At 42.8% G+C, this 26547-nt stretch overlaps 1 protein-coding gene across 1 annotated transcript in view; it reads left to right on the top strand.

Moving 5' to 3' along the window:
* Nucleotides 1–26547, top strand: part of LOC106594732 (protein sidekick-1) — a 414915-nt gene that overhangs the window by 315899 nt on the left and 72469 nt on the right. Inside the window, exons 20-25 of the mRNA XM_082969524.1 lie at nt 660–758; nt 8002–8205; nt 9596–9717; nt 13319–13455; nt 20464–20614; nt 24963–25197. Of these exons, the coding sequence (XP_082825650.1) occupies nt 660–758; nt 8002–8205; nt 9596–9717; nt 13319–13455; nt 20464–20614; nt 24963–25197 (948 nt within the window). The remainder of the gene's footprint in view (nt 1–659; nt 759–8001; nt 8206–9595; nt 9718–13318; nt 13456–20463; nt 20615–24962; nt 25198–26547) is intronic.

Below are 26547 nucleotides of genomic sequence, written 5' to 3'. Positions count from 1 at the left end.
TTCATGTACAATAGATATTGATTGGGTGTAGGGTGTGTATCAGGGTTAACGGTGGGTATAATTCATGTACAATAGATATTGATTGGGTGTAGGGTGTGTATCAGGGTTAACGGTGGGTATAATTCATGTACAATAGATATTGATTGGGTGTAGGGTGTGTATCAGGGTTAACGGAGGGTATAATTCATGTACAATAGATATTGATTGGGTGTAGGGTGTGTATCAGGGTTAACGGTGGGTATAATTCATGTACAATAGATATTGATTGGGTGTAGGGTGTGTATCAGGGTTAACGGTGGGTATAATTCATGTACAATAGATATTGATTGGGTGTAGGGTGTGTATCAGGGTTAACGGAGGGTATAATTCATGTACAATAGATATTGATTGGGTGTAGGGTGTGTATCAGAGTTAACGGTGGGTATAATTCATGTACAATAGATATTGATTGGGTGTAGGGTGTGTATCAGGGTTAACGGTGGGTATAATTCATGTACAATAGATATTGATTGGGTGTAGGGTGTGTATCAGGGTTAACGGTGGGTATAATTCATGTACAATAGATATTGATTGGGTGTAGGGTGTGTATCAGGGTTAACGGTGGGTATAATTCATGTACAATAGATATTGATTGGGTGTGCGTGCGTGTGTGTGTACAGCACCAGGTCCGGTGGGTCACTTGAGCTTCACTGAGATCCTGGACACGTCTCTGAGAGTGAGCTGGGCAGAGCCTAAAGACAAGAACGGCATCATCACAGGTGAGATGGAACACTGGTACTCTAGAACCCTGCTCTAGAACTACAACACTAGAACCCTTCTCTAGAACTACAACACTAAAACTATACTCTAGAACTACAACACTAGAACTCTGCTCTAGAACTACAACACTAGAACTATACTCTAGAACTACAACACTAGAACCCTTCTCTAGAACTACAACACTAGAACTCTGCTCTAGAACTACAACACTAGAACCCTTCTCTAGAACTACAACACTAGAACCCTTCTCTAGAACTACAACACTAGAACCCTTCTCTAGAACTACAACACTAGAACTATACTCTAGAACTACAACACTATAACTCTGCTCTAGAACTACAACACTAGAACTCTGCTCTAGAACTACAACACTAGAACCCTTCTCTAGAACTACAACACTAGAACTATACTCTAGAACTACAACACTAGAACCCTTCTCTAGAACTACAACACTAGAACTATACTCTAGAACTACAACACTAGAACCCTTCTCTAGAACTACAACACTAGAACTATACTCTAGAACTACAACACTAGAACTATACTCTAGAACTACAACACTAGAACTATACACTAGAACTACAACATTAGAACTATACTCTAGAACTACAACACTAGAACTCTGCTCTAGAACTACAACACTAGAACTATACTCTAGAACTACAACACTAGAACTATACACTAGAACTACAACACTAGAACTCTGCTCTAGAACTAAATGTATTTTCTCGTTCCATGGCACTGTGTGCTCACGTAGGCCTAAATGTGTTTATGAATAACGTCTATACAACGTCTATACAACGTCTACACAATAGAACGTCTATACAACGTCTATACAACGTACTAGGTTCCTGTCAGTTGTAGCGTTGCCTATGTGAGGCAGATTCTCAAAACGATCTTCTGTTGATATGGCATTATAGAAGGACTGAGTTTGGACGAGCCTGTCTTTGGTAATTGGACAAGGGGCGCTCTTTGAAAAGGGGGATGGATAGCCTACTTGAACAAGTGAAATGCAGGTATGTGACTTGTGAATAATGAAAAGGCAAAAGGATGTGTCAAAGCTGCTCTCAGAAGACCATTTAAAACCCCCTTAATCCAATTAAGCGAAATGGCAAGAAACCAATATTTATTTTGTGTTTCTAAATAGGAGATGAGTCATCATAAAAGACACGTCTCTCCTTCCATGGGCACTGTGTATAGGCTGTTCTTCACAATACACACAATCATCAACTGTGTATAGGCTGTGCGTCACAATACACACAATCATCAACTGTGTATAGGCTGTTCTTCACAATACACACAATCATCAACTGTGTATAGGCTGTGCTTCACAATACACACAATCATCAACTGTGTATAGGCTGTTCTTCACAATACACACAATCATCAACTGTGTATAGGCTGTTCTTCACAATACACACAATCATCAACTGTGTATAGGCTGTGCTTCACAATACACACACAATCATCAACTGTGTATAGGCTGTTCTTCACAATACACACACAATCATCAACTGTGTATAGGCTGTTCTTCACAATACACACAATCATCAACTGTGTATAGGCTGTGCTTCACAATACACACAATCATCAACTGTGTATAGGCTGTGCTTCACAATACACACAATCATCAACTGTGTATAGGCTGTTCTTCACAATACACACAATCATCAACTGTGTATAGGCTGTTCTTCACAATACACACAATCATCAACTGTGTATAGGCTGTTCTTCACAATACACACAATCATCAACTGTGTATAGGCTGTGCTTCACAATACACACAATCATCAACTGTGTATAGGCTGTTCTTCACAATACACACAATCATCAACTGTGTATAGGCTGTGCTTCAGAATACACAAATCATCAACTGTGTATAGGCTGTGCTTCACAATACACACAATCATCAACTGTATATAGGCTGTTCTTCACAATACACACCATCATCAACTGTGTATAGGCTGTGCTTCACAATACACACAATCATCAACTGTATATAGGCTGTGCTTCACAATACACGCCATCATCAACTGTGTATAGGCTGTGCTTCACAATACACACAATCATCAACTGTGTATAGGCTGTGCTTCACAATACACACAATCATCAACTGTGTCACCGTTAAGACCTGCTTTTTGTGGGTCTTAAAAAACTTGCCATTGACGCTTCATGAAATGATCACCGCTGCACCTGTTTTTAAGGACACACCTCAAATATTGCCACCCCACCCACCTCAGCGCAAGCGAGCTGACAGGTAAATTGCAGAACCTGCCGTTACAGCAGGAAAATACCACTGCACCAGTTTTTACATGATGAAATTGCAAACTAACGTTTGCACCCGCCAAAAATAGAGCCTAGACCTCTACTCTGCTCAAGAACTAGAACATTACACTAGAACTCTTACCTGGTTTACTGTAGAACTACAGCACTAGTGTAACCGATGTGAAATGGCTAGCTAGTTAGCGGGGTGCGCACTAATAGCGTTTCAATCGGTGACGTCACTCGCTCTGAGACCTTGAAGTAGTTGTTCCCCTTGCTCTGCAAGGGCTGTGGCTTTTGTGGAGCGATGGGTAACGATGCTTCGGCGGTGGCTGTTGTCTATGTGTGCAGAGGGTCTCTGGTTCAAGCCCAGGTAGGGGTGAGGAAAGGGACGGAAGCTATACTGTTATACTAGGACTCTACTCTGTTCTAGAACTAGAGCACCGGAACTTTAATTTACTCTAGAACTACACCACTAAAACTCTATTCTATTCTAGAACTAGAATTCTACTTTACTCTAGAACTACACCACTAAAACTCTATTCTACTCTAGAATTACAACACTAGAACTCTACTTTGCTCTAGAACTACAACACTAGAACCTTATTCTACTCTAGAACTACAACACTAGAACTCTATTCTACTCTAGAACTACAACACTAGAACTATACTCTCGTCTAGAATGAGAAAATTGGAACACTACTCTGCTCTAGAACTAGAACACTAGAACTCTTACCTGGTTTACTGTAGAGCTACAGCACTAGGACTCTAGTCAGCTCTAGAACTGGATCACTATAACTCTACTTTCCACTAGAACTACATCACTTCAACTCTACTCTGCTCTGGAACTAGAACACTAGAACATTAGAACCTGTCTCTAGAACTATAACACTAGAACTCTACCCTGCTGTAGAACTACAACACCAGAACTCTACTCTGGTCTAGAACAAGAACACTGGAACTCTACTCTGGTCGAGAAGAAGAACAATGGATTCTACTTTGCTCTAGAACTACAACACTAGAACTCTAAACTGCTCTAGAACTACAACATAATAGTCAGTGTATTGTTTTATTAAATAATGAATATTTAGGATTCCTCTAACTTATATCAGACCTCTAACTTATATCAGACCTCTAACTTATATCAGACCTCTAACTTATATCAGACCTCTAACTTATATCAGACCTCTAACTTCCATCATGTGCACATTCAGATAGTCTTGTCCATCTATGCCTACTGTCCCCTCGTATACCTTGTCTGGCAACATTGATATTGTGTCAGATAGTAACCAATACCAGACATAATTAACCATATAGGCTATAAAGCCTTGGCTACAGGTTAAACAATGTACAGCTCTGATTTTCTCCCCATTATAACTGTCAAGGGGGATAGATAACAGTGGTTTCCTTGACAAGGGTAGAATTGGAGCTTTCCAGAAATGCCAGAAGTATTACTGTACTCCTAGTAGTCAACAAATAACATTAGTGTTTCCCACAGGAAAAAAGTAACCACAACTTACATTTGCGGACCGCGGCACAAGAGTTGCAACACAGATGAATGAATAACAACACAGATGAATGATTAACAACACAGATAAATGTTTAACAACACAGATGAATGATTAACAACACTGGAACACTAAATTACCTAGCTCTAGAACACTAAAGTACTTATCTCTAGAACTACAACACTAAAGTAATTAGCTCTAGAACTAGAACACTAAAGTACTTAGCTCTAGAACACTAAAATACTTAGCTCTAGAACTAGACCACTAAAGTAGTTAGCTCTAGAACTAGAACACTAAAGTACTTAGCTCTAGAACTAGAACACTAAATTACTTAGCTCTAGAACTAGAACACTAAAGTACTTAGCTCTAGAACACTAAAGTACTTAGCTCTAGAACTAGAACACAAATGACTTAGCTCTAGAACACTAAAGTACTTAGCTCTTGAACTAGAACACTAAGGTAGTTAGCTCTAGAACACTAAAGTACTTAGCTCTAGAACTAGAACACTAAAGTACTTAGCTCTAGAACACTAAAGTACTTAGCTCTAGAACACTAAAGTACTTAGCTCTAGAACTACTAAAGTACTTAGCTCTAGAACTAGAACACTAAAGTACTTAGCTCTAGAACACTAAAGTACTTAGCTCTAGAACTAGAACACTAAAGTACTTAGCTCTAGAATACTAAAGTACTTAGCTCAAGAACTAGAACACTAAAGTAGTTAGCTCTAGAAATAGAACACTAAAGTACTTAGCTCTAGAATACTAAAGTACTTAGCTCTAGAATACTAAAGTACTTAGCTCTAGAATACTAAAGTACTTAGCTCTAGAACTAGAACACAAAATTACTAAGCTCTAGAACACTAAAGTATTTAGCTCTAGAACTAGAACACGAAATTACTTAGCTCTAGAACACTAAAGAACTTAGCTCTAGAACTAGAACACAAAATGACTTAGCTCTAGAACACTAAAGTAGTTAGCTCTAGAACTAGAACACTAAAGTAGTTAGCTCTAGAACTAGAACACAAAATTATTTAGCTCTAGAACACTAAAGTAGTTAGCTCTAGAACTAGAACACTAAAGTACTTAGCACTAGAACTAGAACACAAAATGACTTAGCTCTAGAACACTAAAGTAGTTAGCTCTAGAACTAGAACACTAAAGTAGTTAGCTCTAGAACTAGAACACTAAAATACTTAGCTCTAGAACTAGAACACTAAAGTAGTTAGCTCTAGAACTAGAACACAAAATTATTTAGCTCTAGAACACTAAAGTAGTTAGCTCTAGAACTAGAACACTAAAATACTTAGCTCTAGAACTAGAACACTAAAGTAGTTAGCTCTAGAACTAGAACACTAAAGTAGTTAGCTCTAGAACTAGAACACTAAAGTAGTTAGCACTAGAACTAGAACACGGAATTACTTAGCTCTAGAACACTAAAGTAGTTAGCTCTAGAACTAGAACACTAAAATACTTAGCTCTAGAACTAGAACACTAAAGTAGTTAGCTCTAGAACTAGAACACTAAAGTAGTTAGCTCTAGAACTAGAACACTAAAGTAGTTAGCTCTAGAACTAGAACACTAAAATACTTAGCTCTAGAACCTCAACACTAAAGTAGTTAGCTCTAGAACAATAACTAGTGAAACCTAGTCTACTCTGTCCTCTCTCAGTGAAGTAGTGATGTTTCATCTGTTGTTATGCTCTGTATGACAGCCCTGCTGCTTCTCTTCACATTAACTATCACACACACACACACACACACACACACATTACACACACACACACACACACGCACACATTACACACACACACACACACACGCACACACACATTACACACACACACACGCACACACACATTACACACACACACACACATTACGCACACACACACACACACACACACACACACACACACACACACACACACACGCACACACGCACACACACATTACATACACACACGCACACACACATTACATACACACACACACGCACACACACATTACACACACACACACACACACACACACACACACACACAGGTATAGGTATGGTGTGATGAGTGAGTGTGTGGATGTCCATCTCTTTCCCAATTCAATTTAAGGCTTTATTCACATGGGAAACATATGTTTGCATTGCAAAAGCAAGTGAAGTAGATAACAAACAAAAGTGAAATAATCAATAAAACATTTGTAACAGTAAACATTACACTCACAGAAGTCCCAAAAGAATAAAGACAAGTCTAATGTCCTATTATTTATATGTACAGTGTTGTAACGATGTGCACATGGTTAAAGTACAAAAAATTAAATTAAAATAAATAAACACACATAAAGGTTGTATTTACAGTGTTGTTTGTTCTTCACTGGTTGACCTTTTCTTGTGACAACAGGTTAACCAATAGATATGGAAATTTATCAAAATTGGGTTTGTTTTCTAATTCTTTGTGGGTCTGTATAATCTGAGGGAAATATGTGTCTCTAATATGGTCATACATTTGGCAGGAGGTTAGGAAGTGCATCTCAGTTTCCACCTCATTTTGTGGGCAGTGTGCACATAGCCTGTCTTCTCTTGAGAGCCAATGTGTCAAGTAATTATCTTTTTGTTTTCCATTGATTTGGTTGGGTCTAATTGTGTTGCTGTCCTGGGGCTCTGTGACGTCTGTTTGTGTTTGTGAACAGAGCCCCAGGACCAGCTTGCTTAGGGGACTCTTCTCCAATTCTTCTCTGCAGAATTGATAATTAGTGGGTATCGGCCTAATTCTCTCTCTCAATTAAATTTAAGGGCTTTATTGGCGTGTGGAACATATGTGTCATATTGGTGTATGTAGGTGGCAGGGAAGTCAGGCGCAGGAGAAACCAAGTTGGTTAAATATGGAGTATTTATTAAAAAAACATACTCCATAACCAAAGTACAAAATAAACGGGGTAAAGAATACCCGTCGCTCACCGAAACACAAAATCAACATAACATAACATACAAACAATCACCGACAAGGACATGAGGGGAAACAGAGGGTTAAATACACAAGTAATTCATGGGATTGGAAACAGGTGTGTAGGAAGACAAGACAAAACCAATGGAAAATGAACAACTGATCAATGATGGCTAGAAGACAGGTGACGTCGACCGCCGAACACCACCCGAGCAAGGAGGGGCATCGACTTCGGTAGAAGTCGTGACAATATGATTATTGATCATTAACAATAATCTCTCTCTCTCTGTCTCTCTCCATCTCCATCTGTCTCTCTCTCTCTCTCTCTCTCCCTCCATCTGTCTCTCCCTCTCTCTCTCTCTCTCTGTCTCTCTCTCTCTCTCTCTCCCTCTCTCTCTCTCTCTCTCTCTCTCTCTCTCTCCCTCTCTCTCTCCCTCTCTCTCTCTCTGTCTCACTCTCCCTCTCTCCCTCTCTCTCTCTCTGTCTCACTCTCCCTCTCTCTCTCTCTCTCTCTCTCTCTCTCTCCCTCTCTCTCTAGGTTATGTGATATTGTGGTGTGTTTCGGGGTCAGGGTCGGGGGTCAATGCGTCCTGTGAGGAGCGACCTCTCTCTAACTCTACCCTGCAATACAAGGTCACCAGCTTGACCTCTATGACATCATACACCCTGGAGGTCGCTGCCATGACAGCGGCAGGAAGAGGCGTGGCCACCACCTCCACCATCTCCTCTGGAGTCCCGCCAGGTCAGACAACACACATCCTCATCATCATCATCACATTCCATCATATATATGAGACGTCCACAGCATCACAGAAAGAGAGTGAGGAGCTCAGAAGATTCCATTAGCTTTACCTCCGCTGATAAAGTGGCTGTTACTGCACCGGCCATGATTCAAAACACACACACACACACACACACACACACACACACACACACACACACACACACACACTGGAGTCACAATCATGTAGAACAGCTTAGACAAACAGTCTCTGTGTCTGTGTCTCTGTGTCTGTGTGTCTCTGTGTCTCTGTGTCTGTGTCTCTGTGTCTGTGTGTCTCTGTGTCTCTGTGTCTGTGTCTCTGTGTCTGTGTGTCTCTGTGTCTCTGTGTCTGCGCGAGAGAGAGGAAGACGTTGGACAAAGGCCAAGTTGCAGTCGTTATTACCCCTGATTAACCACAAATAGCTAAGTCATTATTACCCCTTATTAACCACAAATAGCTAAGTCATTATTAACACTTATTAGCCACAAATAGCTAAGTCATTATTAACACTTATTAACCACAAATAGCTAAGTCATTAGAGAGAAAAGAATAATAGAAAAGAGAGAAACTAAGGGAAACAGAATAGAGGCAGAAAGACAGAGAGAGAGAGAGCAGTTTGGCGAGAGACAGAGAGAGTCAGAAAGAGAGGTTCAGAGAGAGACAGAGAGAAAGAGTGAGGTTTGTAGAGATATGGAAAGAGAAAGAGAGAGAGTTTCGGAGAGAGACAGAGAGAAAGAGAGAGTCTGAGAGAGACAGAGAAAGAGAGAGTCAGAGAGAGAAAGAGAGAGAGGTTCAGAGAGAGAGAGAAAGAGAGTCAGAGAAAGAAAGAGAGTGAGGTTTGTAGAGATAAGGAGAAAGAGAGAGCTTCCTGGTGTGTCCTCTAACCTGTTGTTGTGTCTGTGTCTCAGTGCTTCCTGGTGTGTCCTCTAACCTGTTGGTGTGTCTGTGTCTCAGTGCTTCCTGGTGTGTCCTCTAACCTGTTGGTGTGTCTGTGTCTCAGTGCTTCCTGGTGTGTCCTCTAACCTGTTGTTGTGTCTGTGTCTCAGTGCTTCCTGGTGTGTCCTCTAACCTGTTGTTGTGTCTGTGTCTCAGAGCTTCCTGGTGTGTCCTCTAACCTGTTGTTGTGTCTGTGTCTCAGTGCTTCCTGGTGTGTCCTCTAACCTGTTGTTGTGTCTGTGTCTCAGAGCTTCCTGGTGTGTCCTCTAACCTGTTGGTGTGTCTGTGTCTCAGTGCTTCCTGGTGTGTCCTCTAACCTGTTGGTGTGTCTGTGTCTCAGTGCTTCCTGGTGTGTCCTCTAACCTGTTGGTGTGTCTGTGTCTTAGAGCTTCCAGGTGTGTCCTCTAACCTGTTCTTGTGTCTGTGTCTCAGAGCTTCCTGGTGTGCCTTCTAACCTGGTCATCTCCAACATCAGCCCTCGCTCCGCCACACTAAGGTTCCGCCCCGGCAGCGATGGGAAGACGGTCATCTCCAAATGGATCGTAGAAGGACAGGTCAGTATTTCACTGTTACTGTAGATATGAAGTTAGTATCCAGCTAGAACGTTTGTACATTTAACTAAATCCAGAGCAGTAATTTCACAGTTAGCTACAAAGCTAATATTAGTAGGTCATCCCTGGACCTGTATATACAAGGAGTATCCAGGGCCCAAAGAGTCTCAGAGAAGGAGAGCTGTTACAGAATCAGATGTTTACATCATAGTGAATACTGTTACATGGACAGGGTAGGATCTGATCCTAGATCAGCACTGGGGCCGTTACAGTATGTTATTCCGTTCTTCTGAAATAGACTACATTTTCTCCATGTTTGGTATTTGGTATTTTATTAGGATCCTCATTAGCTGTTGCAAAAGCAGCAGCTACTCGTCCTGGAGTCCACACAAAACATGAAACATAATACAGAATGACGTAATACAGAACATCATTAGACAAGAACAGCTCAAGGACAGAACTACATACATTTTGTAAAAGGCACACGTAGCCTACATATCAATGCATACACACAAACTACCTAGGTCAAATACCATATCATGTTTCTTTAGACTTGTCTAAAATGAATCATGGATTTATTGTGACGACTGGGCTATATAACATGGATTTATTATGACGGTCTGGACTATATAACATGGATTTATTATGACGGTCTGGGCTATATAACATGTATTTATTATGACGGTCTGGACTATATAACATGGATTTATTATGACGGTCTGGGCTATATAACATGTATTTATTATGACGGTCTGGACTATATAACATGGATTTATTGTGACGGTCTGGACTATATAACATGGATTTATTGTGACGGTCTGGGCTATATAACATGTATTTATTATGACGGTCTGGACTATATAACATGGATTTATTATGACGGTCTGGACTATATTACATGGATTTATTGTGACGGTCTGGACTATATTACATGGATTTATTATGACGGTCTGGGCTATATAACATGGATTTATTATGACGGTCTGGACTATATTACATGTATTTATTATGACGGTCTGGACTATATAACATGTATTTATTGTGACGGTCTGGGCTATATAACATGGATTTATTATGACGGTCTGGGCTATATAACATGGATTTATTGTGACGGTCTGGACTATATAACATGGATTTATTATGACGGTCTGGGCTATATAACATGGATTTATTGTGACGGTCTGGGCTATATAACATGGATTTATTATGACGGTCTGGGCTATATAACATGGATTTATGATGACGGTCTGGGCTATATAACATGTATTTATTATGACGGTCTGGACTATATAACATGTATTTATTATGACGGTCTGGACTATATAACATGGATTTATTATGACGGTCTGGACTATATAACATGGATTTATTGTGACGGTCTGGGCTATATAACATGGATTTATTATGACGGTCTGGGCTATATAACATGGATTTATTGTGACGGTCTGGACTATATAACATGGATTTATTATGACGGTCTGGGCTATATAACATGGATTTATTATGACGGTCTGGACTATATTACATGGATTTATTATGACGGTCTGGACTATATAACATGGATTTATTATGACGGTCTGGGCTATATTACATGAATTTATTATGACGGTCTGGGCTATATTACATGGATTTATTATGACGGTCTGGGCTATATAACATGGATTTATTATGACGGTCTGGACTATATAACATGGATTTATTGTGACGGTCTGGACTATATAACATGTATTTATTATGACGGTCTGGGCTATATAACATGGATTTATTGTGACGTCTGGGCTATATAACATGGATTTATTATGACGGTCTGGACTATATAACATGGATTTATTATGACGGTCTGGGCTATATAACATGTATTTATTATGACGGTCTGGACTATATAACATGGATTTATTGTGACGGTCTGGACTATATAACATGGATTTATTATGACGGTCTGGACTATATAACATGTATTTATTATGACGGTCTGGACTATATAACATGGATTTATTGTGACGGTCTGGGCTATATAACATGGATTTATTATGATGGTCTGGACTATATAACATGGATTTATTATGACGGTCTGGGCTATATAACATGTATTTATTATGACGGTCTGGGCTATATAACATGGATTTATTGTGACGGTCTGGACTATATAACATGGATTTATTATGACGGTCTGGGCTATATAACATGGATTTATTATGACGGTCTGGGCTATATAACATGGATTTATTATGACGGTCTGGACTATATTACATGGATTTATTATGACGGTCTGGACTATATTACATGGATTTATTGTGACGGTCTGGACTATATTACATGGATTTATTATGACGGTCTGGGCTATATAACATGGATTTATTATGACGGTCTGGATTATATTACATGTATTTATTATGACGGTCTGGGCTATATTACATGGATTTATTATGACGGTCTGGGCTATATAACATGGATTTATTATGACGGTCTGGGCTATATAACATGGATTTATTATGACGGTCTGGGCTATATTACATGGATTTATTATGACGGTCTGGGCTATATAACATGGATTTATTGTGACGGTCTGGACTATATAACATGGATTTATTATGACGGTCTGGACTATATAACATGGATTTATTATGACGGTCTGGGCTATATTACATGGATTTATTATGACGGTCTGGGCTATATAACATGGATTTATTATGACGGTCTGGGCTATATAACATGGATTTATTATGACGGTCTGGGCTATATTACATGGATTTATTATGACGGTCTGGGCTATATAACATGGATTTATTATGACGGTCTGGGCTATATAACATGGATTTATTATGACGGTCTGGGCTATATTACATGGATTTATTATGACGGTCTGGGCTATATAACATGGATTTATTATGACGGTCTGGGCTATATAACATGGATTTATTATGACGGTCTGGGCTATATAACATGGATTTATTATGACGGTCTGGACTATATTAGATTGGTTTATTATGACGGTCTGGACTATATTACATGGATTTATTAGACTTTTTTAAAAGTAGATGTTCCAAAGGTCTACATCAGTGACTTGTAGGCTGTGTGTGGAAGCCAGGAGATGCTAAATGTGTTTATGTTAATTACCGGTCAATTACTGTGAGACCGGCAGTTATTTGCTTGACAATCCCCGGCTGACAAAATGTCATGACCGCCACAGCCCTAGTCAGCACTGTGAGACTCTATAAACATGGCCCCTGATGTTTCCTGCTTTTATAACATACTTTATTAAATTAACACTTCAAAGTGATGTTCTAACTGATGTTCTAATTTATGTTCTAAGTGATGTTCTAACTGATGTTCTGATGTTCTAAGTTATGTTCTAACTGATATTCTAAGTGATGATCTAACTGATGTTCTAACTGATGTTCTAACTGATGTTCTAAGTGATGATCTAACTGATGTTCTAACTGATGTTCTAACTGATGTTCTAAGTTATGTTCTAACTGATGTTCTAAGTGATGATCTAAATGATCTTCTGATGGTCTAAGTTATGTTCTAACTGATGTTCTAAGTGGTGATCTAAGTGATGTTATATTCTGATTGCATCTTCACCTATTGCGTTCTCCTATAGGTGGTGAGAGAGAGAGGTGGAGATTGGGATGGGAAGGAGGAGGAGTGGAGAGTCGTGTATGAGAGAGAGAACAGAGAGAAGCAGCCTGATGTAGACACACTGGAAATACCAGACCTCCTCCCCTTCACACTGTACAGGTAGAGAACACACACACACACACACACACACACACACACACACACACACACACACACACACACACACACACACACACACACACACACACACACACACACACACACAGCCTGTGATGTATCATATGCCATATGAAGTGATTCACTCCTCTGGTTTCCTTACCCTCTTTCACACCCTGCACTCTCTCTTTCTTTCTCTCTCTCTCTCTCTCTCTCTCTCTCTCTCTCTCTCTCTCTCTCTCTCTCTCTCTCTCTCTCTCTCTCTCTCTCTCTCTCTCTGCATGCTGGGAGTGTTTGGTGCATGCTGGGAATTGTTTGAGCAAGGGAGTGCGTGTGTGGTGTAGAGTTAGATATTCAGAACTTTCTTTAGGTTTTCTCTTTCTTGGTGGCATTCTTTGTTTTCTTCTGTGCATGATTAAGGTTATTATTTTTATTTGTTTGTTGTGGTAGAATTAAGTATTTTGTTTTCGTATCGAAATTACCCTGTTTTTGGCGGGGATGGCAGCCCGAATGGGGATGCCGTCCCTGTCACTTCGGCACGGCTTTAGGTGTGTTACTGAAGCTACTGTCACGGTGGAGGAGTTTCTGGTCGCCGTAGGAGAGAAGGTAGGATATGAGAATGTTGCTTATGCGTCACGGATGAATAAAGCGGTGGTGGTTTTTCTTAAAGAAGAGTGTCTTGTTAATCGTATGGTTGAGCAAGGCGTACTTCTTAAAGGAATCTTTATTCAAGTTACGCCGCTTTTTTCTCCGTCAACAAGGGTAACGATTTCAAATGTACCGCCGTTTATTCCAAATGAGCTATTGGAGCGCGAGTTATTGCGCTTTGGGAAGTTTGCAAGTTCAATTAAGGTTCTCCCGTTGGGTTGCAAACACCCGGCGTTGAAACAGGTTATGTCTTTTCGGCGACAGGTGTTTATGTTTTTGGACTCACCGGAGCAGACTTTGGAGTTAGCGTTTAAAGTCAAGTATGACAATAGATTGTATATGGCTTATGCTAGTACGGGTAGTCAACGGTGTTTTGAGTGTGGGGATGTTGGTCATAAGCGACATGCTTGCCCGAAAAGGGAGAAAGCAGAGGGAGGGGCGCAGGTGGTCCTCGTAACGCCTGGGCCCACTGATGTAGGGAGAGGTGGGCCGACAGCGGTAGAGCAGCCACAAGCACCTGCTGCTGAGGAACAAGTTATCCATGTTGAGGACACGGAGTTGCAACTTGTGTTAGAGGGAAATGTTATGCAGCAGAAACATTTTGTTGTAGAAAGCAAGGATAGATCTGAAGAGCCAGTTCCTCAGACTGGTGAGGAGGTGCCCAGTACGAGTGCTGGGGTACAGGAGGGGGTTCATATGGAGCTAGTCTCCCAGGTAGTGGAGGAGATGCCCACTATGAGTAACGGGGTACAGGAGGGGGTTCATGTGGAGCTAGACTCCCAGGTAGTGGAGGAGATGCCCACTACTAGTAATAGGGTACAGGTGGGGCTAGTCTCCCAGGTAGTGGAGGAGATGCCCACTACGACTAATAGGGTTCAGGTGGGGCTAGTCTCCCAGGTAGTGGAGGAGATGCCCACTACGACTAATAGGGTTCAGGTGGGGCTAGTCTCCCAGGTAGTGGAGGAGATGCCCACTACTAGTAATAGGGTTCAGGTGGGGCTAGTCTCTCAGGTAGTGGAGGAGATGCCCACTACGACTAATAGGGTTCAGGTGGGGCTAGTCTCCCAGGTAGTGGAGGAGATGCCCACTACTAGTAATAGGGTTCAGGTGGGGCTAGTCTCCCAGGTAGTGGAGGAGATGCCCACTACTAGTAATGGGGTTCAGGTGGGGCTAGTCTCCCAGGTAGTGGAGGAGATGCCCACTACTAGTAATAGGGTTCAGGTGGGGCTAGTCTCCCAGGTAGTGGAGGAGATGCCTGGTACGAGTGATGGGCTGCAAGTGGGGAGTGATGAAAGGGATGTGTTAGAAGTGAGTCAGGGGTCTGTGGCCTCAGTTGAGGAGGAGCAGGATATGGATATCTCTATTGGTATGATAGCAGCTGGTGACGACTCAATTTATGATCTAGAGGAGGTAAATAGGTTTTTGGATCAGACTTTTGGGAAATCTGTCAAATTGGCAGAATATTTTGATGTTGATAAGTTTGTGAGGTCAGCTGTGATGTTACAGAAGACGGTGGGGTTAGACCAGTTAAGTGAGAAGAAGCGGTTTCGCTTGAGGAAATGTGTTACTGCTGTTACAGCAGCAAAAGGTGCTGGGAAACGTGGTCAGGTTAAGAGAAAATGTAAACAATGATGATGATCATGCTTCATAGGGATGTCTTCTTTTTTCTCTTTGGTTTCTCTGTGGTTTCTTCTGCTTTTCCTTTCTCTTTTCTATATGGAGGTACTAAGGGTAGGTTCTCTCAATATTAATGGTGGAAGGGACAGGAATAAGAGGGCTTGGGTATTAGAAGTAATAAAACAGAAAAGGCTTAATGTAGTTTTTCTACAGGAGACACATAGTGATGAGGAAAATAAGGTTGACTGGGGTATGTGGTGGGAGGGGCAGCATATACTCAGTCATGGTACTAATTTCAGTGCTGGGGTGGCAATCATGTTTTCTTCAGGCTTAGGGGTGACTGTGGTATCTACAACAGAGATTGTCAAGGGACGGGTTTTATTGGTCAAGGCGGAGGTTATGGGGTTTTTGTTTGTTTTTTTGAATGTTTATGCTCCTAATGAGGGTACAGAGCGTATTGCTGTATTTGATCAAATAAAGGAAACTTTAAGACAGTGTGACCAAGAGGGTTGTATGGTTTTAGGGGGGGACTGGAACTGTACAGTGGATTTTACTGTTGATCGCACCGCTGAAGAACCTCACCTGCGGTCAGCCACTTGCCTGTCTGGTCTACTAACTGAGTTTGAGCTTTCTGATGTGTGGAGAGTCAGGAATGCAAAAGTTAGGCAGTACACATGGCTAAAAATCAATGAAGGTCGTGTCAGTGCAGCAAGGTTACAGGTTGTATATATCTGATCACTACTGTAGTAGGGTTGGAAGATGTGACATTACTCCTGTGGGTTTCTCTGATCACCATTTTGTTACTGTTGATATTCATTTGTCCTGTCCACGAAGGTCATCACCTTACTGGTATTTTAATGTTAAATTGTTACATGATGTCATGTTTTGTGAAAGGTTTTTGTTGTTTTGGGAAAAATGGAGGGTTACAAAAGGAAATTTTGAGTCCTTGAGACAATGGTGGGAGGTTGGGAAGGCCCAAATACGATTATTTTGTCAACAGTATACTGATCTGTCTCGAATTGAAGTCAAAGAGACTATCAAGGCCCTTGAACAGGACATCAAATTTATTGAATTGAAGCTGCTCACTCAGAATGACCCTGGATTAGTCATGAATTTACAGGACAAGAGACATGAACTGAGATTGTTTCTGCATGAAAGAGTGAAGGGTGCCTTGATTAGGTCTCGTTTCGCTTCCCTCAAGGATATGGATGCTCCTAGCGCTTTCTTTTTTAACCTAGGACAGTCGACACTGCAACGTAAACAGATGGTCTGCCTTCGTCTCCCTGATGGGAAGGTGACCACGGATGACAGTGAAATGCGTCAACATGCAGTGGATTTCTACTCTGCCCTCTATAAGGCGGAGGATTGTGACTCTCTGTGTACTGAACAGTTGCTACACGGTCTTCCTCAATTGGGACCTGAGCAGAGAGTCGCATTGGACTCTGACATTACACTGCAAGAGCTGTCCACAGCAGTTATGCAGCTCTCAACAGGCCGAGCCCCTGGCATTGATGGTTTACCATCTGAGTTTTATAAACACTTTTGGGGGTCTATTGGGGAGGATTTTTATGAAGTGGTGTGTGAATCTTTTAATGAGGGTTCTCTTCCTGTATCCTGTCAACGTGCGGTGCTTTCATTATTGCCAAAAAAGGGGGATTTGGCTCTCATAAAAAATTGGAGACCTGTTGCGTTGCTGTGCGCAGAATATAAAATTGTTTCTAAATGTCTCTCAAACAGGTTGAAAGAGTATTTGGGATTGTTGGTCCACAAGGACCAGTCTTACTGTGTACCTGATCGCTCTATTGTTGACAATTTGTTTCTGATAAGAGATGTTTTAGACATTTGTAAACTGTCTGATGTAAATGTGGGTTTACTTTCGTTGGATCAGGAGAAGGCTTTTGACCGTGTGGACCACCAGTACTTGTTTAAAACAATGAAAGCCTTTGGGTTTGGGGATGTTTTTTTGTCGTGGATGAATTTACTGTATGCTGGGGCCTCGTGTATGGTGAAGGTGGGGGGTGGTTTGAGCTGCCCAATCCCTGTCCAAAGGGGCATCAGGCAGGGATGCCCAATTTCAGGGCAGTTATACAGTCTGGCGATTGAACCAATGCTTTGTTTTTTAAGAGCGAGGCTTACTGGTTTCTCTGTGCCAGGTGTAATGAAGGGTCCCACGATAGCACTGTCTGCGTATGCAGATGACGTGACAGTTTTTATTACAGGGGCTGAGGACGTTAAAGTTCTCTCAAATGCTCTAAAGGTGTATGAGGAGGCCTCCTCAGCTAGAGTCAATTGGGGAAAGAGTGAAGCGCTGTGGGCAGGTCAGCTTCAGATAGGGTCCACTCCACGGTTACCAAGGGGGCTTCAGTGGGGCAGAGATGGGATGAAGACTTTGGGGGTTTTTCTAGGCTCTGATGTCTTTCAGAAAAAGAACTGGGAGGGTGTAGTGGAGAAAGTGTGTGCCAGACTGTCAAGGTGGAAATGGGTGCTGCCCCAGCTGTCTTATAGGGGAAGGGTACTGGTAGCTAATAATCTTGCTGCCTCTACCCTGTGGCACAGACTAATGATTTTACAGCCACCAAAGGGTCTGATTCAAGAGCTTCAGAGGACCCTTGTCAATTTCTTCTGGTCTGGACAACACTGGATTAAAGCTGCAGCCCTGTACCTGCCACTACACGAGGGTGGGCAAGGTTTGGTGGATATTTCCTCTAGGATCATGGCTTTCCGGCTTCATGCAGCCCAGAGGCTGTTGTACAGAGACGGTTCTAGCTGGGTCGACACAGCCTATATATTGATGAGGAGAGTTGGCTGTTTGGGCTTAGATAAGCACCTTTTCCTCTTAAAACTGGAGGGGGGTGATTTGCCTGGCCTGACTCCATTTTATGAGTCTGTTATGCAGGCTTGGAGAGTTTTTGTGAAGTCTCGTAAGGCCGGAACGCCACCAGGGATGTGGCTTTTTGAAGAGCCTCTTTTTCACAACACTGCCATCCAGTCCCGTGTTCTGGGTTCAGCTAGCCTACGTTCATGCCTGTTAGGCGTGGGGTGTACTAAACTGGGTCATCTGATGCGGAACAGGAATAGATCGTTGGAGGAGCTGGGAGAAAGAGCGGGGATCAGATCATCTCGCCTACTGAGGAAGGTCGTCGCTGAAGTCTGTGACTCCCTGCCAGTGCTTCATCTGCAGTATGTGACTGACATTTCCAATTGTGATCGGTGGAAGGAGGGTCTGGATTATGTGTTCCCTGCACTGATTGTTAGTGCTGCGGCGGGGGCATTCGTGGAGGACGTGGGGATGCTGCTTTCCTTCGATACCCCGGAGCTGGGGGAGTTCAAGGAGGTGGGAAAGAAGGCCATGTACAGAGTATGTGTAAAGGTGTCCCATGCATCTTCCCTGGAAGGGGTCAAATCGACGAGGTGGGCGGATGTGCTTGGTCCAGGTGCCTCTCCAAAAGGCTGTTGGCGATCACTGTACAAACTGCCTATTGATAAGAGGACAGCTGACCTCCAATGGAGGATAATACATGGAGCTATAGCCACTAACATGCATCTGGTACACCTGGACCCTACTGTTGGGGAGGGGTGTCCATTTTGTGCTGAGTCTGAAACTCTGGCACATCTGTTTTTACAGTGTCCCAGGTTGGTCGGGATGATTGACCTGATCACAAATTGGTTCTCAACGTTGGGAGAGGTTTTTTCTTCTCAACTGTATATATATTTGGGCCAAAGTACAGGTTCAGTCGAAAGGGTGTAGTTGTGCTGCTTAATTTTGTGTTAGGGGCAGCAAAATTAGCGATATGGAAGACCCGAAAGAACAGTATTCGGGGACAGGGGTCTGTTGATGTGGTGGGAATGCTGGAGGGAATGTTGGCAGCGAGACTGAGGGTTGAGTTTGCATATTATAAACTGGTCAACAATATTGATCTGTTTATGAGTATATGGGGTATTCAGAGGCTGTTGTGTATAGTTACTGTGGAGGAGGAATTGGAGTTGTGTTTTTAATTGATGTGTAACTGTGTTTTTTTTGTATGAGTATTTATTGTATGGTGGGCTCCCAGACCCAATAAAGATTATTTAAAACTCAAAACTCTCTCTCTCTCTTTCTTTCTCTCTCTCTGCCCTCTCTCTCTCTCTCTTTCTCTCTCTCTGCCCTCTCTCTCTCTCTCTCTCTCTCTCTCTCTTTCTGCCCTCTCTCTCTCTCTCTCTCTCTCTTTCTCTCTCTCTCTAGCCTCTCTCTCTCTACCTCTCTCTGCCCTCTCTCTCTCTCTCTTTCTCTCTCTCTGCCCTCTCTCTCTCTCTCTCTCTCTTTCTCTCTCTCTGCCCTCTCTCGCTCTCTCTCTCTGTCTCTGTCTCTGTCTTTGTCTGTCTCTGTCTCTCTGTCTCTCTCTGTCTCTCTCTCTTTCTCTCTCTCTCTCTCTCTCTCTGCCCTCTCTCTCTCTCTCTCTCTCTTTCTCTCTAGCCTCTCTCTCTGTCTCTCTCTCTCTCTCTGTCTCTCTCTCTGTCTCTCTCTCTCTGTCTCTCTCTGTCTCTCTCTCTCTCTGTCTCTCTCTCTCTTCTGGGAGTGATAGTGCGTTTTCTCATTCCCCCTCTTTTACACAGAGAAACATATTACTGTTAGTGTGAAACTGCATATCTCTCTCTGTGTGTGTGTGTGTGTGTGTGTGTGTGTGTGTGTGTGTGTGTGTGTGTGTGTGTGTGTGTGTGTGTGTGTGTGTGTGTGTGTGTGTGTGTGTGTGTGTGTGTGTGTGTGAGGTTCCGATTGCGCCAGGAGAACATTGTGGGTTCCAGTCCCTCTAGCACCCCCTCCAGGATGATTCAGACACTGCAGTCGGCCCCCGATACACACCCCAACAACCTCACCCTGGTTACAGCTACACAGACCAGCCTCACACTGCGCTGGGCGGTAAGACACACACACACGAACACACACACACACACACACACACACACACACACACACACACACACACACACACACACACACACACACACACACACACACACACACACACACACACACACACACACACACACACACACACAGAGAGACACCGTAACATCCTCACACTGCTCTGGAATGTGTGTGAATAGGAGTACCTCTGAGTTTCTTTGTGTGTGTGCGTGCGTGTGTGTCAGCGGCGATGCGTGGCTGGGTAGGTTGAGTGTGTGACAGGCTGTAATCAGCGTCTCTCCTGGTTATCACCGCTAATGCTAATCTGTCAGGTTTCCCATTCACCACGCGAAACGCTAACAGCACAAGCTGCAATGTAATTGTCTCCTTACTTACTCTCTCCATCTCTCTCTCTCCATCTCTCTCTCTCACTGACACTCACTCTCTAATACCACCTCTTTCTCTCTCTCTCTCCATCTCTCTCTCACCGACTCTCACTCTCTAATACCACTTCTCTCTTTCTCTCTCTCTCCCTCCCCCCTCTCTCTCCCTCTCTCTCTCTCTCTCTCAAATTCCCCTCTCTCCCCCCCCCCCCCTCTTGTCTTTTATAACCTAAATGGGAAACAGAGTATTTTTCAGCCTTCTTATTATCAGCCTTCATTACAATGGTTAGCTAATGCTATTATCAGCCTTCATTACAATGGTTAGCTAATGCTATTATCAGCCTTCATTACAATGGTTAGCTAATGCTATTATCAGCCTTCATTATAATGGTTAGCTAATGCTATTATCAGCCTTAATTACAATGGTTAGCTAATGCTATTATCAGCCTTCATTATAAGGAGCTCTAGCGTTAATCTATGTTCAGTGTCGGGGCTTTTCCAATCCAAGCCTCCAGATCCACACTACTGCTAACTTTCTTCCTCCTAGTTCATTTACTAATTGGTTAATTGATAAATTGATAAATAGATTAATGGCACTGATTGACCTGAGATCCACTCACCTGGTGTCCCAGGTCTAACACATACACGCCAAGGAGGTTAAAATGAATGAGTGATGCACTCTGCTCTGACCTCTCTTTATCCTTCCCTCTCTCCATCTTCCACTAGGAGCGTACACACACACACACACACACACACACACACACACACACACACACACACACACACATTGGAGGGAGAGCGAGAGGGGGGGGGGGGGGGCAGTGAGAGAGAGAGAGAGAGAGAGAGAGAGAGAGAGAGAGAGAGAGAGAGAGAGAGAGAGAGAGAGAGAGAGAGAGAGAGAGAGAGAGAGAGATGGGGACAGAGAGAGAGAGAGAGAGCGGAAGGTAAGGTGACAGAAATAAAGAGAGAGTGAGTGAGGGAAGAATGGCAGAAATATTGAGGAGAGGAGGAAGAGGGGGAAGAAGAGAGGGAGAGAGTAAGAGAGGACAGGGAAAGAAAGGGATAGAAGAGGAGGGAGGGAGGGAGGGAGGGTGACACAGAGACACGAGGAGAGAGGGAGAGAGAGAAAGAAAGAGAACAGTAACTGGTTTTTAAGATGAGCTTGTAAATAACATAAATAAATAACCAGGATCTTGCTTTTTCATTCTCTCTGTGTGTGTGTCTGTGTGCCTGTGTGTCTGTGTGAGAGACAATGGGTGTTTCTCAAAATGCATACTTCACTCCGACCTTGTAATGAAATGTTGCCTGTTCATGTCGTATATGTTACCTGACAACAATATTTTATCTTGACACCTTAATAAATACATGCTGTGTTCATTTTGGCATGTACCTGCCTACGTTCCGTAGATAGCAAGCCCATAATAAGTCAATAGGGCTAACTGGCTAGCTACTAGTACTGTTAGGGCTAACTGGCTAGCTACTAGTACTGTTAGGGCTGTTAGGACTAACTGGCTAGCTACTAGTACTGTTAGGGCTGTTAGGGCTTACTGGCAAGCTACTAGTACTGTTAGGGCTGTTAGGGCTAACTGGCTAGCTACTAGTACTGTTAGGGCTATCTGGCTAGCTACTAGTACTGTTAGGGCTAACTGGCTAGCTACTAGTACTGTAAGGGCTAACTGGCTAGCTACTAGTACTGTTAGGGCTGTTAGAGCTAACTGGCTAGCTACTAGTACTGTTAGGGCCAACTGGCAAGCTACTAGTACTGTTAGGGCTGTTAGGCCTAACTGGCAAGCTACTAGTACTGTTAGGGCTAACTGGCAAGCTACTAGTACTGTTAGGGCTGTTAGGGCTAACTGGCTAGCTACTAGTACTGTTAGGGCTAACTGGCTAGATACTAGTACTGTTAGGGCTAACTGGCTAGCTACTAGTACTGTTAAGGCTGTTATGGCTAACTGGCTAGCTACTAGTACTGTTAGAGCTAACTGGTTAGCTACTAGTACTGTTAGGGCTAACTGGGCTAACTGGCTAGCTACTAATTCTGTTAGAGCTAACTGGTTAGCTGTACTAGTACTGGCTAGCTACTAATTCTGTTAGAGCTAACTGGTTAGCTACTAGTACTGTTAGGGCTAACTGGCTAGCTACTAATTCTGTTAGAGCTAACTGGTTAGCTACTAGTACTGTTAGGGCTAACTGGCTAGCTACTAATTCTGTTAGAGCTAACTGGTTAGCTACTAGTACTGTTAGGGCTAACTGGCTAGCTACTAATTCTGTTAGAGCTAACTGGTTAGCTACTAGTACTGTTAGGGCTAACTGGCTAGCTACTAATTCTGTTAGAGCTAACTGGCTAGCTACTAATTCTGTTAGAGCTAACTGGTTAGCTACTAGTACTGTTAGGGCTAACTGGCTAGCTACTAATTCTGTTAGAGCTAACTGGTTAGCTACTAGTACTGTTAGGGCTAACTGGCTAGCTACTAATTCTGTTAGAGCTAACTGGTTAGCTACTAGTACTGTTAGGGCTAACTGGCTAGCTACTAATTCTGTTAGAGCTAACTGGTTAGCTACTAGTACTGTTAGGGCTAACTGGCTAGCTACTAATACTGTTAGGGCTAACTGGCTAGCTACTAATACTGTTAGGGCTAACTGGCTAGCTACTAATACTGTTAGGGCTAACTGGCTAGCTACTAATGCTGTTAGGGCTAACTGGTTAGCTACTAGTATAGTTAGAGCTAACTGGCTAGCTACTAATACTGTTAGGGCTAACTGGCTAGCTACTAGTACTGTTAGGGCTAACTGGCTAGATACTAGTACTGTTAGGGCTAACTGGCTAGATACTAATTCTGTTAGAGCTAACTGGTTAGCTACTAATACTGTTAGGGCTAACTGGCTAGCTACTAATACTGTTAGGGCTAACTGGCTAGCTACTAATACTGTTAGGGCTAACTGGTTAGCTACTAGTATAGTTAGGGCTAACTGGCTAGCTACTAATACTGTTAGGGCTAACTGGCTAGCTACTAATACTGTTAGGGCTAAGGAATTGAGATCTATCTTGCATAATATTCGTTTTAGGTCATTTTTTCTTGTTAAACTATCTGTTTCTCTACATTATTACGATTCACATATAGCTAGCTGATTGTTGGAAGACGGTTCATTTTATGGGTACTGTAAGTCAATAGGGCTAACTGGCTAGTCACCAAGAATTGGTAGCTACCCACGAAAAATGTACCTTCCATGACATTAGTTTGAGGTAAATTTAGCCTGTTTAACTAGCTGGCTAGCTAGAGCATCACAATTCACACATCTAGCTGATAATTATGAAGTAAAACGTTTGCTTTGTGTATATCTGGAAGGAAGGTTCAGTGACTGGGGAGGTGCAGCGTGAGGTAATACTGTAGGAGGAGTGTAATGTTTTATGAGTTCTCCACACTCTCGTCCTACGACGAGAACGTGGTCGGAGAATGAGAACGTGGTCGGAGAATGAATGTGGTCGGAAAACGTGGTGTGGAGTGCGACAGTATTCATATTGAGAAACACCCAATCTCTCCAAAAGTAACGTTGTTAAGTTATGATGTTTTCACATCTCAAATTTGACTTTGCATTGACATGTTTTCTCTACTTCTCTCTGCCTCTCTCTCTGTCTCTACATATCTCTCTGTCTCTACATATCTCTCTGTCTCTACATATCTCTCTGTCTCTATACCTATCTCTGTCTCTACATATCTCTCTCTCTCTCTCTACCTCTCTCTCTTTCCACCTCTCTCTCTCTACCTCCCTCTCTCTGTCTCTCTCTCTACTCTCTCTGTCTCTCTCTCTACCTCTCTCTCTGTCTCTCTCTACCTCCCTCTCTCTCCCTCTCTCTACCTCTCTCTGTCTCTCTCTACCTCTCTCTCTCTCCCTCTCCTCTACCTCTCTCTCTACCTCTCTCTCCTTCCCTCTCTCTCTACCTCTCTCTCCTTCCCTCTCTCTATCTCTCCCTCCAGCCGTTACCGGTATCTGAGTATAATGGAAGTCCAGAGACGGTGGGTTACCGGGTGTGTGTCCGGCGGGCAAATGGCCGGGGAGAGGAGAGGCTGGAGGAGGTTAGTGGTCAGCAAAGCGAGACGATGCTGGAGGGCCTGGCTGAATGGACGGAGTACCAGTTGAAGATACAAGCCTTTAACTCTATAGGCGCTGGACCATGGAGTACCACACTGACCACACACACCAAGGAGTCAGGTACACACACACACTAACACACTCAGACATACCGTGACACAAACCTACATTCACATGAGGGTTACTTTAGCAGGTGCCTCAGAAGAGTTGTCATGTCAATCAAAGAAAAGAGACTCACCCCTTCTAGAGACTCTCTCCTTCTAGAGACTCTCTCCTTTTAGAGACTCTCTCCTTTTAGAGACTCTCTCCTTTTAGAGACTCTCTCCTTCTAGAGACTCTCTCCTTCTAGAGACTCTCTCCTTCTAGAGACTCTCCTTCTAGAGACTCTCTCCTTCCAGAGACTCTCCTTCTAGAGACTCTCTCCTTCTAGAGACTCTCCTTCTAGAGACTCTCTCCTTCCAGAGACTCTCCTTCTAGAGACTCTCTCCTTCTAGAGACTCTCTCCTTCTAGAGACTCTCTCCTTCCAGAGACTCTCCTTTTAGAGACTCTCTCCTTTTAGAGACTCTCCTTTTAGAGACTCTCTCCTTTTAGAGACTCTCCATTTAGAGACTCTCTCCTTCTAGAGACTCTCCTTCTAGAGACTCTCTCCTTTTAGAGACTCTCTCCTTTTAGAGACTCTCTCCTTTTAGAGACTCTCTCCTTTTAGAGACTCTCCTTCTAGAGACTCTCCTTTTAGAGACTCTCCTTTTAGAGACTCTCCTTTTAGAGACTCTCTCCTTTTAGAGACTCTCCTTTTAGAGACTCTCTCCTTGTAGAGACTCTCTCCTTTTAGAGACTCTCCTTCTAGAGACTCTCCTTCCAGAGACTCTCCTTCTAGAGACTCTCTCCTTTTAGAGACTCTCTCCTTCTAGAGACTCTCTCCTTCTAGAGACTCTCCTTCCAGAGACTCTCCTTTTAGAGACTCTCTCCTTCTAGAGACTCTCCTTTTAGAGACTCTCTCCTTCTAGAGACTCTCCTTTTAGAGACTCTCTCCTTTTAGAGACTCTCTCCTTTTAGAGACTCTCTCTCCTTTTAGAGACTCTCCTTTTAGAGACTCTCTCCTTCTAGAGACTCTATCCTTTTAGAGACTCTCTCCTTTTAGAGACTCTCTCCTTCTAGAGATTCTCCTTCCAGAGATTCTCCTTTTAGAGACTCTCTCCTTCTAGAGACTCTCTCCTTTTAGAGACTCTCCTTCTAGACTCTCCTTCTAGAGACTCCTTCTAGAGACTCCTTCTAGAGACTCCTTCTAGAGACTCTCTCCTTTTAGAGACTCTCTCCTTCTAGAGACTCTCTCCTTTTAGAGACTCTTAGAGACTCTCTCCTTTTAGAGACTCTCTCCTTCTAGAGACTCTCTCCTTCTAGAGACTCTCTCCTTCTAGAGACTCTCCTTCTAGAGACTCTCCTTCTAGAGACTCTCCTTCTAGAGACTC

The sequence above is a fragment of the Salmo salar genome, chromosome 02, assembly GCF_965601325.2.
Source record: "Salmo salar chromosome 02, fSalSal1, whole genome shotgun sequence".
Lineage (NCBI taxonomy): Eukaryota > Metazoa > Chordata > Actinopteri > Salmoniformes > Salmonidae > Salmo > Salmo salar.
The sequence above is the reverse complement of the archived record's forward strand: the minus strand, read 5'-3'. Positions and strand labels throughout refer to the sequence as shown.